At 41.3% G+C, this 16,410-nt stretch overlaps 2 protein-coding genes across 5 annotated transcripts; one reads left to right on the top strand and one right to left on the bottom strand.

The window, feature by feature from the left end:
* The first annotated feature begins 534 nt into the window (after positions 1 to 534).
* On the top strand, positions 535 to 9,691 carry POGLUT2 (protein O-glucosyltransferase 2). Its single transcript, XM_005516478.2, has 10 exons — positions 535 to 824; positions 2,247 to 2,452; positions 2,869 to 3,074; positions 3,825 to 3,902; positions 5,960 to 6,132; positions 7,086 to 7,323; positions 7,901 to 8,110; positions 8,473 to 8,562; positions 9,099 to 9,203; positions 9,424 to 9,691. The coding sequence occupies exons 1-10, from the start codon at positions 535 to 537 to the stop codon at positions 9,439 to 9,441; spliced, it is 1,614 nt and encodes a 537-aa protein (XP_005516535.2). The 3' UTR covers positions 9,442 to 9,691.
* A 1,051-nt stretch (positions 9,692 to 10,742) lies between these two features.
* On the bottom strand, positions 10,743 to 16,178 carry TEX30 (testis expressed 30). 4 transcript variants are annotated; one of them, XM_005516476.3, is made up of 5 exons: positions 16,156 to 16,178; positions 15,024 to 15,254; positions 13,528 to 13,579; positions 12,247 to 12,455; positions 10,743 to 11,105 (listed from the first exon to the last, which is right to left on the bottom strand). In XM_005516476.3, the coding sequence occupies exons 1-5, from the start codon at positions 16,171 to 16,173 to the stop codon at positions 10,932 to 10,934; spliced, it is 684 nt and encodes a 227-aa protein (XP_005516533.1). In that variant the 5' UTR covers positions 16,174 to 16,178; the 3' UTR covers positions 10,743 to 10,931. The 4 variants fall into 4 exon arrangements, with proteins under 4 accessions (XP_005516533.1, XP_014118899.1, XP_087907791.1 ...); XM_014263424.2 differs by lacking the exon at positions 16,156 to 16,178 and adding an exon at positions 16,019 to 16,150; XM_088051665.1 differs by lacking the exon at positions 16,156 to 16,178 and adding an exon at positions 16,019 to 16,144 and having other exon boundaries at positions 15,024 to 15,196.
* Positions 16,179 to 16,410: the final 232 nt, after the last annotated feature.

The following is a 16,410-nucleotide window of genomic DNA, read 5'->3' on the forward strand; positions in this document are numbered from 1 at the left end:
TCCCCTCATCTCTGCTCCAAACAATGCCAGACCTGCACTAGCAGCAGCCACACATCACAGAGTCACAAAACTGTTAGGGGAGGAAGAGACCTCGGGAGATCATCTAATCCAACCCCCCTGCCAAGGCAGGGTCACCTGGAGCAAGTGGCATGGGAACACAGTGGGTTTGGAATGTCTCCAGATGGGAGGACTCCACGGCCTCCATAAGCAGCCTGTTCCAGGGCTTTGCCACCCTCCGCGCAAAGAAGCTCTTCACCTTCAGCTGTTCTGGGGAGGATTTTGAAAATACATTTTCCTGACTGTAAACTCCATTTCCCACCCTAATGTTTGGGAAGGGAGGCGGGAGGGGAAGAACTTTAGCGCACGTCACGGGTTAAACAGCGGCTCAGACATGTCCGGATGCGTACATCAGGGCCGCGGGCAAGAGCCGGCTGTCCCCAGTCGTTTTCCTGCTCCGGGTCCCAATACTTCCCGGGGGCTCACCCGGCGCTTCCCAGGGGCTCGGCCGGCGCCTCCCGGCAGCGCCGCCCCGCGATGCCGCCGCCCCGCCCCATGGAGCCGCTCCGGGGGCGGGACTGCCCGGCGGCGGGCCGAGGGCAGGAGGCCGGTGCCGGCGGGGTCCGTCCGTCGGGGGTAGCGCTGCCGATGCGTGCGCTGTGGCCGCTGTGCCTCGCCCTGGGAGCCGCGGCGGCGGCGGCGGCCGCGGGCAGGGGCGGGCGGCCGAGCGCCGAGCGCAGCACCGTGTGGGGGCCCGGGCTGCGCGCCGCGGCCGCGCTCCCCGCACGGTACTTCTATGTGCAGGCCGTGGACGCCCAAGGGCTGAGGTGAGGGCGGCGGCGGCTTTCGGGGAGATTCTGGGCAGGGTCAAACCGAGAGGCTTGCGATTTGCTCGTAGAAAGAGCAGGCTAAAAGCTCTCCACGTGATTCTATATCATTTGGCAAGAGCTAATTAATCTTTTCAAGGAGTATCAAATAACGGCGCAAGGGGATGAGATAAGTGGATGAGAACGTTCAGCAGCAAAACATACGTAGTAGTGGAAAAATTAATGATTTATTCTTCTTTGTCAAAACTTTAGCAGTGACTAATACATTTAATTTTCATAGGCTCAGGCATCCTGCTTATTTCCACTGTTGGGAACATTGGTATTTCTCCTACGTGCCGAGGCACGAGATCAGTAGAGACGCTTAGGAGTTATTCCGCAGGCCAATAGGTAAACTTCATAAGAATGAAATAGGATGAGGAGCAATGGCCATAAACTAAAATACCAGAAATTTCACCTAAAGTGAGGAAAAGCTTTCCCCTGGGGATGGCAGAGGACTGGAACAGGCTGCCCAGGGAGGCTGTGGAGTCTCCCTATCTGGAGACATTGCAAACCCCCCTGGACACATTCCTGTGTCACCTGCTGCAGGTGACCCTGCTTTGGCAAGGGCATTGGACTAGATGATCTCTATTGGTCCTTTCCAGCCTTAACAACTCTGTGATTCTGTGATTTTTTGGAAGATACTCATTGCTTTCCATTTATTTAGGAAAATTGGTCATACAACCTAGATAGGAGCTTGGAATGCTCCATCAAGGTCATCCAGATTAGGTGGACCATGGCTTGTGTAAGTATGGAAGCTGCCAATTCAGCTTAACTTGGATAGTAAATATTTCTTGCATTTAATTGAACTGGCAGCTCTCAAGTACGTGTGGACAAGTTTTAGGACAGCTGGTGGGAGTGGCTGAACTAAGGAGTTACAGCCCAAGAGCCTGATTACTGCCTGGAAGAAAGGTGGAAGGAAGTTGACAGCACTTTGACTGTATCAACCTTGTTAATATCTCAATGATATGTACTAACTTCATGATTATTCAGATTATTTTATTTGGTTTTATGGAGGTTTTTCTATGTTTGATGTATGGAGAATTTTACCAAAACACCTCATTTACACATTGAATTATGTGATCCCTCTATAATGTTTTCCCTGTTTTTCTCCCCATATAAGCTACCATAATGATTAAGAAGTTTTACTTTGTTCTTTACTTCCTTTATACCTGGAAAACAAGGTAATCTAGAAACATTTTACTTCCAAATGTAAAATAATAGACTTGTTAACCTGTTAAAGTGAACGTTAGGATGTCCTTGTAGAGGCCTAACATGGCTCAGAGAAGCCACTAGAAATCTGTTGACTTGCAAAGGAATAGGCCAGACTAAGAAATCTGTTGTATGTTTCCTTTTTTATTAAGCACCCACTTATTCTCTGGGTAGGTTCACTTCATCACCAGGTGAAAACACATTCCAGGTGAAGATCACTGCTCCTGAAGAACAGTTCACTCGTGTTGGTGTGCAAGTATTGGACAGGAAAGATGGTTCCTTCCTTGTGAGGTACAGGATGTATGCAAGCTACAAAAGCCTGAGGATAGAAGTCAAAACTGGAGATAAGCATGTTGCAAAGTCTCCGTATATTTTAAAAGGTAAGACGCACCACTACACACAGGTTTCCTGTCATGGCTCATGAAGTGTGTCCCAGAATGTCTTTTGCTACAAGCACAGGATTCCTTGGGACCTCAGTACTTCTCTGGACTATCAAATCTCATAGGAATTATGGATTCATTATATGTGTCCTACACATGGTATTCCAAATAATAAAAGGAAGTAAATGCTGTGAAGCTGTTGCCTAATAAATACAGGTAGAGGGCTCACACAGAAGCTGATGTAGGTTGATGTGACCATATTAGAGTTAAAAAAAAAAAATTCAGATACATCCATTTAGAGTTGCTGAAGTTTTGGCCTTAAGCAGTGAATGTTCAGTGACTGACCCTGTTCTGTGATCTCAACAGCTTAATATTATGACTTATTAAAAATAAAATAATAATTGTGTTCCCAATAGGACCTGTTTACCATGAAAACTGTGACTGCCCTCAGGAGGAAAGCAGTGCATGGATGGAAGAGATGAACTGCCCTCAAACCATTCCACAGATTCAGAGAGACCTAGCAAATTTTCCCATTGTTGACCCAGATAAGATTGCAAAAGAAATTCCACAGAGGTTTGGACAAAGACAGAGTTTATGTCACTACACCATCAAAGACAATGAGGTATGGAATTTGGTTGATCTGAAGTCCATATGGGAGTTTGGTGGCAAGCCATGTTTACTGGGCAGTTTGTCTGTTCCCAGTTGTAAAAGCTTCTTGTAGTGTGTTCTTTAAGAACAAGACTTTGCTTGCTTCTCTGTCCTTGAATACTTTGCAGTTTGTATATGAGCTCAGCAATGTCTGTCCTACTTTGTAAGTGCTTTTTTGTCCACGTTACAACTGAAACACAGTGAAAGCAAATTACTTTCCAGGCAATCAGTATGAGTGCTGGGCACACACCCAAGTCTCCTAAATGCTAATTCAGTTTCCTGTTCTCTGAGCAATACTTCTGCAAGACATCACGATCATCTAATTTGAAGTGCATCAATAAATTACATTGTGCATAATTCTGAGGTAAAGAAATACCACTTTTAGCTGCACTGAGGATCAGAGCTACATTTCTTTATAAAAAAAGCTGTACTTAATTCAGTGGAGATTTATATGGAAATCAGAAGAATGGAACACCACAGAAATAGGCAACAGTTTCTGTTTCCATGAAACAGACCTTGAATGTCTGCAAAAGCAAGCAAAGCTTGTTTTTTATTTTTTCATCTCTTTCCTGTATGCTTGATTTCTGTTGCTTCCCAGCTGATTCATAAATCTGTACAGCCCTATAATCTGTCTGACTAATTGCTGTGCAATTAAAAAAGCTCTGAATTGTGCCAGCTATTCTCTGAAATGAAATCACCCAGTAAAACCTTCATTTATTTTCAGGTTTATATAAAGACGTATGGGGAACACGTTGGCTTCAGAATCTTCATGGATGCCATACTGCTTTCTTTGACAAGAAAAGTAAGTACATCTGTACAGCCACTAACTCTGCATGTCCTAATTTATAGAAGCCTGGGCTTAAGTACACATCAGCATATTTGTTGCCATTTCTGTTGAAAAACTTTTGCTTGTTTATTAATTATGGAAAGGTCATGGATTTTCCTTGTTTGAAGCTGTTGTGTTCTAGAATGCCATCTGATTGAATATCACAAAAATTAATTGAATAAGTAGGCTTTTATAGGAGAGTTTGATAGGCCACAATAGCGTGTGTTGATTTGGGCATTTTTCTGTAGAATAAATAAATCATTGTATAGCATCTAATAGAAAATTCTGTCTCTGCAGGTACATTTCTGCAAAAAGCTGAACACAAGTTAACATAACAGGTTACAGAACTATCAAGTAACCTTTCCACTATCCTTAGGATTAGTGATCAGTTATGCTACTCTGCCTTTGGGTGTCATGCTTTAAACATGGTTCAGTTTCTAACATAGCTGAACTAACATTACACAGGAAAATAGGACAAATGACTAAATGTACAAATGAACATTAACTAGGGATTGTTTCATCTAACACTGTCTACAGGAGGACATGATGTCTAAGGGAAGACATGAATGTAGACTACAATTATCTAGATTGTTCTCTGGAAGATGGAAGTAAACTGTTCTTGGTGTCAGTAGTGTTGGACATGGAATAATGGCGTTAAATTGCATCTAAGGACTTTAGACTAAAAGTTGAAAAAGGATTGCTAACTCCAAAACCTGAGTTTACAGATCTAGAAAACACATTAAATACCATTAAATAAGAATTTTTGTTAGGATAGTGTCACTGACTGACAGCAGATAGTTGGTTGGAGAAGAAGATTTAAACTGCTGAGTGATTCTGCCACTGAGGAGGTGTAGAAAACACCATTTGTAGGGTTTATGCCTATTACAACCATTAGATGGCACCGTAGTAATGAAGTTTAGTCCTGAGCATTAGACTGTGTAGCAACACCCTTAGAAAGGAAAAGAGTGTCTTCCACCATTTAGAAGAGTGTTTGATATTTGGCAAATTATTAATTTCTTTTGCTTTGAAAGAGGCAACTGAGGGGAATATATTGGAGACGTATATTTTTTAAAAATGAAATTAATAAAGTGAACTGAGATATGACATTAGTTCTGCAGTGACCTTACATGTGCCTTTAGGGTTCTGAAAAACACAGCCATATGTCATGTTTTGCCTCTGACTCTCCAAACTGAACTGTCCCACCATTTTCAGTGTTTTCTCACAAGGCAGCTGGTCTTTTCTTAGGAAAACTACAAAGCTGCCTTTCTTTGTACCTTTTCTTACTTCACTTTAAAATACCTAAACCACACACAATGCTTAATATAGGGGTGCATCATAGTTTCATAAAGCAGCAAAACTATTCCCTCTGTCCTGCTTTCTGGACATCAACAGTATTTTTCTTGGTTTTTGGCTGGAACAGTGATTTCAGGTATGGTTCCACACTACCAAGTATTTTAAGTAAGTGATGTTATGCTTAATAATTAACTGAAACACTGGCTAAATGTGGTGTTCCCATCATGGCTGTTTATTTCTGTTTCTTCTCTTCTGTTGTATTTAGGCATCCTGCAGATACAGGGTGAATCAGATCACTTATGTGACAGAAAACTGATTTACCAGCCAGCATCAATTTTCCATATAGTAACAGGGTGATCCAACTTACCTTGGAACTATACAATTGCTGACTAGGTCCCAGTGCTATCCTGATAAAAAGGTTGTGTGGCCAATCATGTAAAGTGTAACAGGAACCCATCCTCTAAAGAGTGCCTTATGTGACTTTGTACAAATATTTTTTTAAAAAAAAAATTTAATTTTTTTTAAAATTAATTTTTTTAAAAAAATTATTTTGTAGGCTTTACTCTGTGGTCTCAGTACCTCTAGCAGGTTTATAAATGTCAATTATTTATTACAGGTACAATAACTATATTAGACAACTGGCTATTTTTCCTCCTAGTGAGGTTGTTTTCAAAATCCAAGGTGCCAGCAGAATACTGTTTTGTGTTAAACTGCATTTGTGCCTACTTTGTTCTGTTTAGGTGAAAATGCCAGATGTAGAATTTTTTGTTAATTTGGGGGACTGGCCTCTGGAGAAAAGAAAGCCCCCACAGAACTTGCACCCGATCTTCTCGTGGTGTGGGTCCAGTGAGTCAAAAGACATTGTTATGCCGACATATGACTTAACAGACTCAGTTTTGGAGACTATGGGACGGTAAGAAATGGCTTAAACTTCTTACAAAATTCATGATGAATCATCTTCCATAGAGATCTGTGTATTAACAGTATAGTCACTGTTTTCGTTTACTCATTGAGACACTGACACCCTAGGTAGGTAGTGACTGTGTAATCAATATATTAACATTACACTTCAGTGTTTCATTTCAAAAATCTAAATTTATCTAAACATGGTCAAATCACTGAAAATAGTACTTAAGAGTGTTTCAAGTCTAGGCATTTGATTGTTTACTTTTTTTGTCCCCCCATGAACTTGTTGACAACTGGCCACGTGTCTTTCTTTCCTGGTTTTGTTAGAACCTGTTTTTTGTGTACCTTTCAAATCCCAACATAGTTAACGGGAATTCTCGAACTAGGAGCTACCATCTCCTACTTTGATTACTGACTATAACTAGCCTTGGCAACTGCTCTGTTCTGTCTTGAAACACTACAAAGACAGCTTGCTTCCAAGAAATCTTTGTAATCCATCTTGAACTTGTCTATTGTTTCACTGCATTTAGTTCAGGTTCCTTTTTTTTGTCAAGACTTTTTCTAAATTTACTATCCCTTGCCTTCCCAGTTTGTGTGTTTAATTTCTTAACATTTTTAAGGATGTGCAATATGTTTTATTTAACAAGTTATACTACCTTGCATCACCTCCTCTGGCAACCATATCCACTTTTACCTATTTTTTTCCATGACAGCTGACAGGTATTGTTTCCATATGCCAGGTTGTTGAATGATGCTCTCATGCCACACGCCTGTGAACTTAACATTCATTATCTGTTTCTATTGCTGCAAATAACTGATACAGTAACAGACATCTTGGTGTGCTCATGACTTGCCTTCATCTTTGCTCTCTGCCTATAGGTACTATGAACTCTTTTAAGTAACTGCACTTTAAAAAGTTTCCAGTAGGCTTCACTATTAAATCACTTCTTCCTCCTGCAGAGTCAGCCTGGATATGATGTCAGTCCAAGCAAACACCGGCCCATCGTGGGAAGAAAAGAATACCACAGCCTTCTGGAGAGGACGTGACAGCCGCAAAGAGAGGCTTGAGCTTGTAAAACTCAGCAGGAAATATCCAGAGATCATAGATGCTGCTTTCACGAACTTTTTTTTCTTTAAACATGATGAAAGCCTCTATGGCCCTATTGTTAAGCACATTTCATTTTTTGATTTTTTTAAGGTGAGCCACTAATCATTTTTTCATAGAACTCAGTTCTCACTGTTTCCCATTATCAAATAACTTAGCATGTATTACTGAAAATAAAGAGATTTTTAGTTTTTTAGGACACCACCAGTAACAAGCATGACTAGACATCCCTCCAGTGGGATTAACTGCTATGTAGCTCTTACCCTCAGGATAGTAATGTTTGATTTACCTCTAAAGGTTCTGTAGAACCTTGTGTAATCTATGTAACTTCAAGTTCCTTTTTATTTCTTTTTCCTGATTCAGCGGTCAGGACTACTAACATAACTAACATAGTGGGAGAATCAGTGGATGAAGTGGCACATCTACCCTCACATCTGAGGATGAGCACCTAAGAATTCCTGGAGAACTTAATTGATGAAGCTCTGTGTACTCTGCACTGTGATGAATTCCAAACTAGATAATAAAAGCTTCTTAGACATTGATGCTTGCCTAGCCAGTCCTACCTGTCTCAATATTGGCAAGTCAGTAACACCAGTGCCCTCAGAATATAACCTAACCAAGCCACTAGGATCTTGTGGTTTTTAGTAATTTCTGATCCTTTTCTTTCCAGTATAAATATCAAATTAATATTGATGGCACAGTGGCAGCATACAGATTGCCTTATCTACTAGCAGGAAACAGTGTGGTGCTAAAGCAAGACTCCATCTACTATGAGCACTTTTATAACGAGCTGCAGCCATGGAAACATTACATCCCATTTAAAAGTGACCTGAGTGATCTGCTAGAAAAACTACAGTGGGCAAAAGATCATGATGAAGAGGTAAAATATTCATTTAGAAGTATGCAGAAGAGAGAAGAGAACAAAAATTGTATTTCTTTAAAACAAGGCCAAAAAAAATACTAGGAGGACTTGAAATTTATTTTTACCAACTCTACAAACAAGAAAAACACTTAAAAATGCATAATATTGTCCTTAATTTGAAATCAAATTGAACTTCAGGAAAGAAAAAAGAAAAGAGCATTTTCCTAAGAATGCCTTAACTTTTAAAAAGAATGTTTTATTTGAGTTGTCCTAAACTGTCAACATAATTTGTAGCTCCACAACCAACAGTAGCACCCTGAAATAAATACTAGTTCTGGACAATAAAAAAAAATAAACCCAACTTTCATTTTCTTTGACAGGCAAAAAATATTGCAAAGTCTGGACAAGAATTTGCAAGAAACAATCTCATGGGAGACCACATTTTTTGTTACTATTTCAAACTTTTCCAGGTCAGTATATTTTTAATGGCTACTGGCACAGAAATAGAAATCACACAGCAAGAATTTAGGGCAACAGAGCTGCTGGAAACTGGCCAGTCTGGTATTTGAAACCACAAAGCAAGCAGCAGCAATTAAAATCTTCATTTGGTTTACAAACATTGTATTCAATTATATCCTATGAAACCACTTAAGACTACACTGGCTCTTTGAGAGGCAGTGGGATCCCATAAATCTTGATCTAATCTGCCAGAATATGTTGCCCACAATGATCAAAGAATTCCACATCAGACACACACCCTGTGAACCACAGCTGAAAATATCTGTGCATTAGCACCGAGATACCAAACTCCATGGAGGCACCCGAAGGGACTCCTGTTTGCAGCTGAGTGTTCCCTCACCCTGTCTGTGACAGAGTCTGCAGGAACAGACTGTGTAGCTCCAGAGGTTTTACAGAATTGCTCAGCTGATTTGGTACAGTATTGGTAACCAGATGTACAGTCTAAAAAAATGATGGATTAACAATACCTTCCTTTTTTTAAAACCAGGAATATGCCAGCTTGCAAGTGAGTGAACCAAAAATCAGAGATGGAATGGAGAAGGTGCCACAGCCTGATGATGACCTTTTCCCATGCACTTGCCACCGAAAAAAGGTACGGTACATGCAGAGTTAAATGTAAAGTGCTGAGTGTCTTCAGTTCCTGCTCAGCCCTGCTGGAGCAGGGCTGCTCAGTACCTCACAGTATCAGTTATCAGGCCAGGCCATTAACACCTATCGAACTTAGAAACACTTCTTGATGTATTTGCAGGACTAGACAGTGAAAAATTAGGCTTCCAGTTAACTGAAACATGTTTCTTCTTTTTTGACTGCAGGCCAAAGATGAACTCTGACAGAAGTAAATAATATTTTTGGTATTTATCTACATTCAGACTGTCTTCTTAAAGAAAGAAGAAAAATCTGGCTTACTACGCCTTTGGATAATGTCAGTGGGTATTTTAAAGTTTACCATTTCATGATTGACATATGGAAGAAAACAAAGCACCCCCGATTTCCTTTTTATCATGCAGTGGTGGCAGAGCCTTATTCAAACACATTTTTATAATTTCTTTTTTAAAATAAAAACTATGTTTGTATCAGTCATGTGTTCCTGTCCTAAGTTGCCTTGGAAATGCAGATACTTTTTACTCATGCTTGTTTATAGTGAGTCTTTTCACAAACATGAAACTGTTCTGCAAAAAAAGGGCAGACGAGAATTGTACATCTTCCCCACTACTGTCTGTCTATCTCTCCATCCAAAGGTATCTTTTTTCATACCATAACTTTGCCCTTTCTTAGAAAATCTCAAAGACAATGCTGTGGGGTTCATAATAAATCCTGTTAACCTGATGGAAAACTTCAATTCCAATATTGCTGTAAGCTTGGTTATACTAACAGGTTACTCACAGCCCTCATTATTTTCATAATGAGAAAGGCTGTCAGTACACACAAAGTGTTTCATCTACTCTGCAGTGTCAGGGCTCAGGAAGGGACCTGAGTGCCTCCTGTTAATGAGATATGTGGTGCAGACCCTGGCCTGCCTCTTTAGACCCCTCTGGATAGAAGCCTTGTGTGACATGTCACAATGGATGCAGAACTGATTCCTGCTCCAGGAGTTCCTCCATCACTAAACACAATTTGTCTAACAGTTTTTATTTATCAGAGGGCCCCTGTGATCAGTCGTTTACACAAAGGACATTGGTGAAGGGGACTTCTCAAAATGGAACAAAACCATGTTCTTTGCTCCACATGCCAAGCTGTGCCTGCATTACCTCTTCCTCCTCCTCACACAGGCAGAATCTGGCTCTCTAAGGTGGGAGACACTCTCAACAACCAGAGATTCCTCTCCCTGCCTAACTGCATTGGAAGCACCTGGGAAGGCCAGGACACAGCACCAAAGGCAAAGGAGTACACCAGGCTCACCAGCCTCAGGGGGTGTTTTAGCAAAACCCCACAAATCAGTAGGTTTTAATTGCAAGTGAGTACAGCATCAGTAATGTACTCAGAAGTTGAACACCCCTAAAGATAAGCTGTCCAAGTAGATTTTTTCCAGTATATTACTTTAAATATTAGTCCACAGTATTACTTAGTCCTCTGCATTCCCAAGCTGTATATGGTTATTTGCATAGAAACACAGAGAACAATGCTGCCATGATATATTTTCTGTCCTTCAAGAAGTTCTTTATTGTTTTGCATATTTTTTCCATTCATACAAAGCTTTATTTTCATTTGCAGTCAGACCTCTGAAAAGATTGGTTTTTAAAAAAATATGCCTCTAAAAATAACAAACCATTTATTTGCCACATTTAGGAAAAACTAAATGAAGATGCTTGAACACCACAAATTATTTGTGCTGAGGTTGAACATTCTCTCTAAGCCAAGAAAAAACTTGCACATTTACTTCTTCCATGATGTCATCTGCTGTTCGTCCTTTGACTGCCATCCCATGGTTTGCTTTATCAATCCAATGGATTTTTTTAGGGGCTTTCATTTTGCTCACCACACCTTTTAGCAATTGCTATGGAGAAAAAAAATGTGCAAATATTAGAGAATCAGCTGCTACAAACTCTGGAACTCCTAGATGTCTCTTGCTTTGCCTGTGTAATGCAAAATAGGCAGCTCCTAAAAACCAAATGGATTTGCGCGCACATGAAAAACACCTTGATGGGAAAATGGGATGTAGTCTCTATTCAGGAAATGAATACTGGGATCTGCTCAAAGCTTCACCCTCACTCAAACAGAGCAGAGCAGAAAATTAGAACTTCAAAACCTGCATAGGTCACAACCCTGTACGGGCACTCCCCATACTGACAAAGGAGCCCACATTTACTGTCAGAGGGTAGTGCTGGCAATAAAATTTTAGCATTGAAGCCAGATTAGCAATGTAACTCCTTCGGGACTGGCTTTGACACTGTTGAAATTTCTCAGCAACAGATCTAAGAACAAGCTCACAAAGTTAAAGATTTCCCCATTAAGACGGCACACCAAGGTTCTGCTGGTTGCTAGGTTCAGTACTTCAGTGTTTTGGTGACAACTCCTTACAAAAGCACTATGGCTCCTTAGAAACTGTCCAAGCATGGAAAATGCCAGTTGCACATAGCTCCAAATTCACACTGATCTGTTCAAGAACAACAGCCACCTGTTTGCAAGTAAACAAGGCAGAAGAGCACTGTTTCCCTGCCTCTGCACACCTGCTCTTCATCTCTACAAAAGTATCACTTTCTACCACAGAAGCCTGATTTCAGGGTAGAACTGCTTTGCTAGAATTTGTCATGAAAATGTGACCAGTGTGAAATTGGAGGCACAGCACAGGTTTTGTAACCTGAAATGATTAAAATAAAATAGCAAATAACTCTCTCCTTCCATAGGCCACTTTTAATTTGTACAGTCCTACTAATACCATTTAAATCAGTGGTATTTTAGTGGCCCAAAGATGAGCTTGCTAAAGTGGAAGATGAAGCATGATCTACTAAGTTGTAAGCAGCAAAAGAAAGCACTGACAGGCTTCCTTGTGTCTGATTAAGTTGCCTACCCACGGCTTCCTTCAGAAGACACCTATTTAAGGAAGATTGTTAATCAAGTGAAATACAGACATCGCTGAGGCTCACTGCTTCTCCTCCAGACTGCCCTTCCATAGCAGGATTTACAAGGGTACTCACTTTTTCACACATCTCATCTGCTGATCCTGAGACAAACAGCACTGGACAGCTGATCAGTAATAAATCCTCATCCCGGAGCTTGGACTGCAGTTTTGGTCGATGCAATGGGTAAGATAAACACACAAGTCCTTGAATGAAACCATCATCATCATCATCCTGGCTCAGCTGACGTATCACAGAGGCAGCAGCTCGTGAGCCCATGGAACGGCCTTTCTCCCAGATAGAAATACAGGAAAAAAGTATTATCTGCTGTTACCTCATCTACATTCTAATTTAGTAAACAACTCCCAAAACCAAGCCAACTGAGTGTATTTTGGTGGTAAAAAATGCTAGGGATGTTCTACTCCATGAAAAACATTAATTCTAATTTCAAAATTTTTTGCTAAGATATTTGTCTAGTTGTTACATTTACATCCCTGTTTAAAAAACAAGGGGAAAAGAAAGAAAAGGGATAGGAATCCCTTGTAATACTGGAAGGAACAACAGCCCATCCTGGGCACAAGGGAAGAGAGGGACTGGTCCTATGCTCCAGAGCCTGGAAATTCGAGATAGCCATGCTATGATCCATTATCATTATTTTCATGCAACCTCAATTTACTTAAATTCAAAACAAAATTCTGTGCTAGATTTCACCTTCCTTGCAAAACAAATCCAGCAAGTGTTTATGCACACCTTGAACTTAAGCCTAGAAGTAAAAGTAGAAGGGAGGGGAAAAAATGTATGAACTAGTAACATGAAGTCAGACAGTACCAGCAAGGGAGTATCAAAGTATCTCCTCAAAGAGCAGGCAAATAAGCTAACAATACGCTGTAACTAAGTCTTAGGAGTGGCTGATTCTTACAGCAGCACAGATTTGGTTTCACTTAAGAGAAAACATAGAATTTCCCCTATCCAGATATTCCTAATCACACCCATCTATTCCCCTTTTCACATAACACAGCTGATGTTTTTTGTCTGCTGCTAAGTTTAGATTATCAAAATCTGCTTTGGAAAGACTGTTTTCCATTTATCAGTAAGCAGAATTCTCCAAGACCTGCAGTTATAAAGTGCACATGGATAATCATAAAACTCATGCCCTATAATTTCTAAGTGATAAGGATGTTTTCTCTCTAAGTACCTGGAAAATACAATCTATTGCTCTTTCCTCCTCTGCAGTAAGATGTATGGTATCATAAGGAGGGTTCATTCACTTCTCACCAAAGTGGGACAGACTTGGAATTGCAGATTACTATTATTAAAAGACAGTATAAGAGAGAAAATTATTGATTATAAAAACAATACCTGCAAGGAAAACACCAGAAAGTTTATAATCATCAGAAAGTTTTAAGTATTCCTAAAGAAATAAGAGAAAGAGAAGCATTTCAATTCAGAATTAAGACAGCTGGGAAGCTGGGGATCTCTTCTGTTTGTAGCTACTACACAGAAAATGGGAAGGTCTTTCAACACTGTAGATTAAACAAAGAACAGATACGTATAAGGTGCTCTCTTGGGTTTTATCACACAAATGGTTTCATAAAATTCTGCAGCAACAACATAAACATAATCTATTTCACATGAGCTCTCAGTAAGTCTAAAATATCAGATGCCTTATCAAGTTACCAAAACATAAGTGATTACTATGTATCAAGTCACTTATAGTAACAGACGCCATGCACACTCTTGGCCCTCAAAAGGCACAGCCTTTGAGTTGGCAAAAATGCCTTTATTGAAGTTATATATTTCCAATTAAAAGTTTGTGACTTGATCAGTTAATCCTGACAGAAAAGATAAAATTCAGCAACGTTTTTTCAGGTTTTAGGAGACGACTAATCAAATGCTATCTTAGCAGACGCCTTAAAATTACCTTTACATAGCAGCATATTAAAATAAACACACTAACAACATTATACTTCTTCCAAAAAGAATGGAAATCCACATTAAAAACAGCAAAGTCTGACTTCAAATTAATTGTACATATAATCACAATGACGTCATACAAAATTTCTTTAGACCTGGACTTTGTTCCCCTATGAAAAAGCCTCATGCTCAAAGCAAAGCACTTCCTATGCCCCACCAAGAGTCCCTAGATAAACAGGAAAAAAATTCCACTCCTCCCTACATGTTCCAGATCAGGGGGATAATCTTAAACTGATATTCTTGCAACAGAAGGCTGCTTATTTTAGCAAAACATAGGTACCTAAGGACATCTTTAATAGGGCAGCAGCAGAAAGAGATAAACACATGCAGATAACACTTTGAATTGATTTTGGAATCAAAGATTACTTTGGTTCTAAGGCTGTCATATGCTGATTCCAATCTCTCTTGCTTCAAAATCCTGCTGTGACCCTGTCCCTGACTCTTTCCCAAAAGTCTGTTTCTCACACCTGAGAACCCTTTAAGATGCAGCACAATTCTCAGACCAACTTCCTCTCAAAACTGCTTCCAAAGCTGTCTCTTTTCTTCTCCCTCCACTCACCAAACCCTCCCAGATCACCCAGCTCGTTTCCATCTGAAATTCTTCCATTTTTTTCAAGCCATAAGTTTTCCCACGAAACACCCTTGCTTTTTGGCAAGCTTTTCTTTCTCCCTGGACTCAAACCCACACACTTGTGGCAGCTGTTCCAGCTGTTGCCCACCTAAGAACTACTTCTGCTGTTTCTGTTCACACACAGTGTTCCATTTATCTAAACATTGGTTCTAATTTTCCCAGTGTTGCTTGACTTATCTCTAATCTAAGAAACCTGCAAGACAACACCCATGGATCTAAGCTTTGGTCTAAGAATTTGGTCACTCCTTACCACAACTGCTTTGAAAGCCTTAGTCCTGTAGGCAACATTAAGGCCTTTACAAGTAAACCGCAGGCACAGAACTCCATGGGATGCAAGATAGGCTGCCAAGGACACTAAGTGAGGGAAATTCATATCTCCTCCAGCTCCATGAGTAAGAACCACTCCATATGTTGGTTTCTTCTCTGGGACAGAAAAAATAGCATCAAGGTATTTGTTTCCAAAAGGTATTTTCACTTTAACCTAGAAATGAAACAAAACCCAATATTATTTTTAAAAAAAGAAAGTGTTCCCAGTCTACACATCTACCGATTAGTATGAAGAAAAATCAGACAATTAAGAAGTAAACCAAAATTGCAAGCCTGTTTGTATTTCTTCTGTTTAAGAGTACTAAATGAGAAACTGAACCTCTGGTTCAAAGATTTTCCATACAATAATGGGTAAGTCACTTTATGACTCCACACCTTATGTTCTGCATTAGAAAACGAAGCTTGAAAGCATAAACTGAAATGATTCTGACCCTCTCTATATATCCATGTCTAGCTTTTCCAGACCTAATTAGCTGCCTGAACCATAAGAATATGACATTAAGACACAGCCTTGCAAACATTTTGAAATCAGAGTGGTAACCACTGAGTGAAGCAGCAGCCTGCACAGAGGCAAGGACTGACCCAGGGACAGGAGACAGCACAGGCTCTGCCAAAGCCCCAGGGGACCACAGGGCCTCCACCAGCACAGACAGCTGGAGGAACTGATCCCAACACAAGACCCGCTCATGTTCTGCGGAATGAGCGGGGACGGGGCAGCACAAGTGCCGCTGTAGCGGCTCCTGAGAGCGAAAAGGACACCCCGGGGCTGGGATGAAGCTCAGCTTTATCCACTTTTGTGTTCCGCAGAGGAGCCGCACAGGCCGAGGGAGGCGCTCAGCGTCCGGGCCGAGATGCTGCCTCCACAGCCCCTGGAGGGTACGCGGGGGCCTGCACACAGAGCTGCAGCCGCACACCAACCCGGGATACACCACTCCTCCTGGGAAGACGGGGGCGGCAGCGCAGCCACCCGGCCCCCTTGCCCAGCTCCAGGCCCGCTCAGAGAGGACGGACAGCTGCCGCGGGCCACACCCGCGCACACATCCCCGCCGCCATACCTCCGCCTGCCCGCTCATCCCGCCCTGACGTCACCTGAGTGACAGCCCCCCGCGCCAGTCCCGCCCCGCGCCCCGGCTGCCGCCGCGCTGATTGGTCGGAGCCGGCGAGGCCGCGCCTCCCGGGGCCGTGAGGGGCGGCCGGGAGTTGTGGATGGGCCGTGGGTTGGGCCGTGTAAATAAGTAAAACACCCATAAATAAATAAAGACCTCTAAATTGTTTTTATTCACCCGTGTGCACAAAAACTCCGTGGACTG

This window comes from Pseudopodoces humilis, chromosome 2 (assembly GCF_049639895.1).
Source record: "Pseudopodoces humilis isolate 2021_Gansu_Grassland_sample_001 chromosome 2, ASM4963989v1, whole genome shotgun sequence".
NCBI lineage: Eukaryota > Metazoa > Chordata > Aves > Passeriformes > Paridae > Pseudopodoces > Pseudopodoces humilis.